Below are 2,254 nucleotides of genomic sequence, written 5' to 3' on the forward strand. Positions count from 1 at the left end.
CTTTTTCAGTTAAGGATCATCTCTCTTTTAGTTTTAATATATTTTTATTGATTTCAGAGAGGACGGGAGAAGGAGAGAGAGGAAGGGAGAGGGAGAGGGAGTCATGGATCGGCTGCCTCCTGCACGCCCCCTACTGGGGATCGAGCCTGCAACCAGGGCCTGTGCCCTGACCGGGAATCGAACCCTGACCTCCTGGTTCACAGGTCGATGCTCAACCACTGAGCCACACCAGCCAGCCTGTTTGCTTATTGACGACCGGCAGCCCAGCTTTCGCGGTGACAGAGGACGTGTCACGTGACAGTGCTGTCCTCTCACCCACGGCAGAGCTGGGGTCCTCTCGGAGCAGGGGGTCCACCCTGGACACTGGGAAGAGCGAGCTTTGGTGGGAGCTGACGCGTGGGAACCCTCCCTCCCGCAGGCCGGTGAGGTGTGCGATGTACCTAACGAAGAAGGACGCCATGAGCCTGCTGTGCTCCCTCTCGGAGGCGAAGAAGATGAAGGTGGCCGTCATGCACCGGCGAACCATGGGGTTCGCTGGCACCGGGGCCTTTGTTGGGGCCGTGGTCGGGGGCCCAGCAGGAGTGGCCGTTGGTGAGTGCAGTGCCCCGTGGGGTGGGGGACAGAGGCCCTGGGTCCCCAGGGGCCTCACAGGAGCCTGTCACCCGCGTGAGGGGCTGGGGGCTGAGTCTCAGACTCGGCCTTTGTGCACAGACGTGTCCGGAGGGACACGCGTGTCTGTGTCTCAGATGTGCAGGGCGCCCTCCTGTGGCTCCTGCCTGTGGACTGGAAGGCGCCCTGCCCTGGGGGTGTGCCCTGTGTCCCCTGGGCAGGCCTGTTCCTGTCTTCACTGCAGGGTCAGGGAGGAAGCTGGGATTCCAGGCCTCTGGCTGCTCATGTTAGCTGTTCAGAGAGTATCCGGTCCCCAGTCTGTGCAGGACGCCCACAGTTGCCCACATGCCCCTGCCCCTGGTCTCACCCGGCTCCCGTTTGGGGACCAGTTTCTGCCAATGGGGGAGGTTGGTTGCTTCCCATGATCCCTTGGGGGTTGGGTTAGTTGCTCCCTTTAGTCTGGGAGCAGGAGGTTCCCGGGGGAACCCCATCACGGGCTGTGGCCTGAATCGTGGGGAGGAGCTCCCAGCGAGCCCCGAGCCGGCCTGGTGAACAGCCCAACTAACGAAATTCCTGTTCCCCAGGGAGCCTTCTCGGGGGGCTCTTAGGGTCCTTGACGTGGAGCATGGAGTTTAAGCCGGTCAGTCACATCCTCAAGGAGCTGCCGCCTCCCGAGCAGGAGAAGCTCTGCAGCCACGTCGTGGCCAAAATCGGGACCCTGCAGTGGAGGGACATCAAGCACCTGACCAAGCTGGTCATGGAAGATGAGGCCCTGCAGGAGCAGCTGCTGAAGCTGCTGGAGGGCTACCTCACCCAGGAGCTGAAGACCACCGTGCAGTGCAGCGACTAGGCTGGGGCGGGGGCACCTAACCTGGGGAGGCCTGGGGCCGGGGGGGCAGGGGGGGTAAAGCTTGTGGATGCATCACAGCCGGTGTCATAGGAGCCCCACCAGCCCACTCCGAACATTCCAGAAAGAGCTCTCAGAGACGCCCTGGGCGCAGCCCGTGGGGAGCTGGCGCTGGCAGAGGCGCCTGTGGCTGATGCGGGGACAGGTTCTGCGTCCACTCTCCTGACACGGAGGCAGAGGGCTCAGCCGCTCGGCTGTGAGGGTGACTGCTGTCCAGGTGCCCCTGGCAGGACGGGGACCCTCCGGGCCCAGGGTCTCGGGGCCTGGCCGCCGGCCCTGCTGGATTCATGCGGCCCCCGGAGAGCACCCCCTTCCCCCCTCGTCCCTTCCCAGGGGCCTCATGGGGGGAGGAGGGGGACCAAGGGCACCAGCCCAGCAGCCCAGCCTGACTCCCCCTCTGGGTCCCGCTGGTGAGGCCGCTGCTGCAGGAAGAGGGGCTCCTGGTGAAGTGGGGGGTCAGGACGACCTCGAAGAAGTGACCGCCCTCAGGTCCCCACACACTGTCCTGCCTTCAGACCCGCAGCTCCCCGTCTGCAGATCCACACGGTTTCTGAACAGCCTTCCCCTCTGATTCCTGGAAAGATCTCTGACCCGGGAGGCGTGCACACCCAACGCCAGGGACAAGGGAAGGCAGGGGGTGGGTGACTGTAAACATGGAGGGAAGCTGGGCATTTCCTGCCTGAGGCCACCTTTCCAGGCTGCTCCCACTCCCAGAGCCTCCAGGGGTTCCTGCAGGTT

At 64.2% G+C, this 2,254-nt stretch overlaps 1 protein-coding gene across 1 annotated transcript in view; it reads left to right on the forward strand.

Moving 5' to 3' along the window:
- The window catches only part of LOC102770415 (protein C19orf12 homolog), a 5,017-nt gene extending 3,558 nt beyond the window's left edge, over positions 1-1,459 (forward strand). The window contains exons 2-3 of the mRNA XM_006770906.2: positions 419-591; positions 1,194-1,459. Coding sequence (XP_006770969.1) covers positions 435-591; positions 1,194-1,459 — 423 coding nt within the window. The 5' untranslated portion in view covers positions 419-434. The remainder of the gene's footprint in view (positions 1-418; positions 592-1,193) is intronic.
- The last annotated feature ends 795 nt before the right edge of the window (positions 1,460-2,254 follow it).

The sequence above is a fragment of the Myotis davidii genome, unplaced genomic scaffold (assembly GCF_000327345.1).
Source record: "Myotis davidii unplaced genomic scaffold, ASM32734v1 scaffold1745, whole genome shotgun sequence".
In the NCBI taxonomy this organism is placed as follows: domain Eukaryota; kingdom Metazoa; phylum Chordata; class Mammalia; order Chiroptera; family Vespertilionidae; genus Myotis; species Myotis davidii.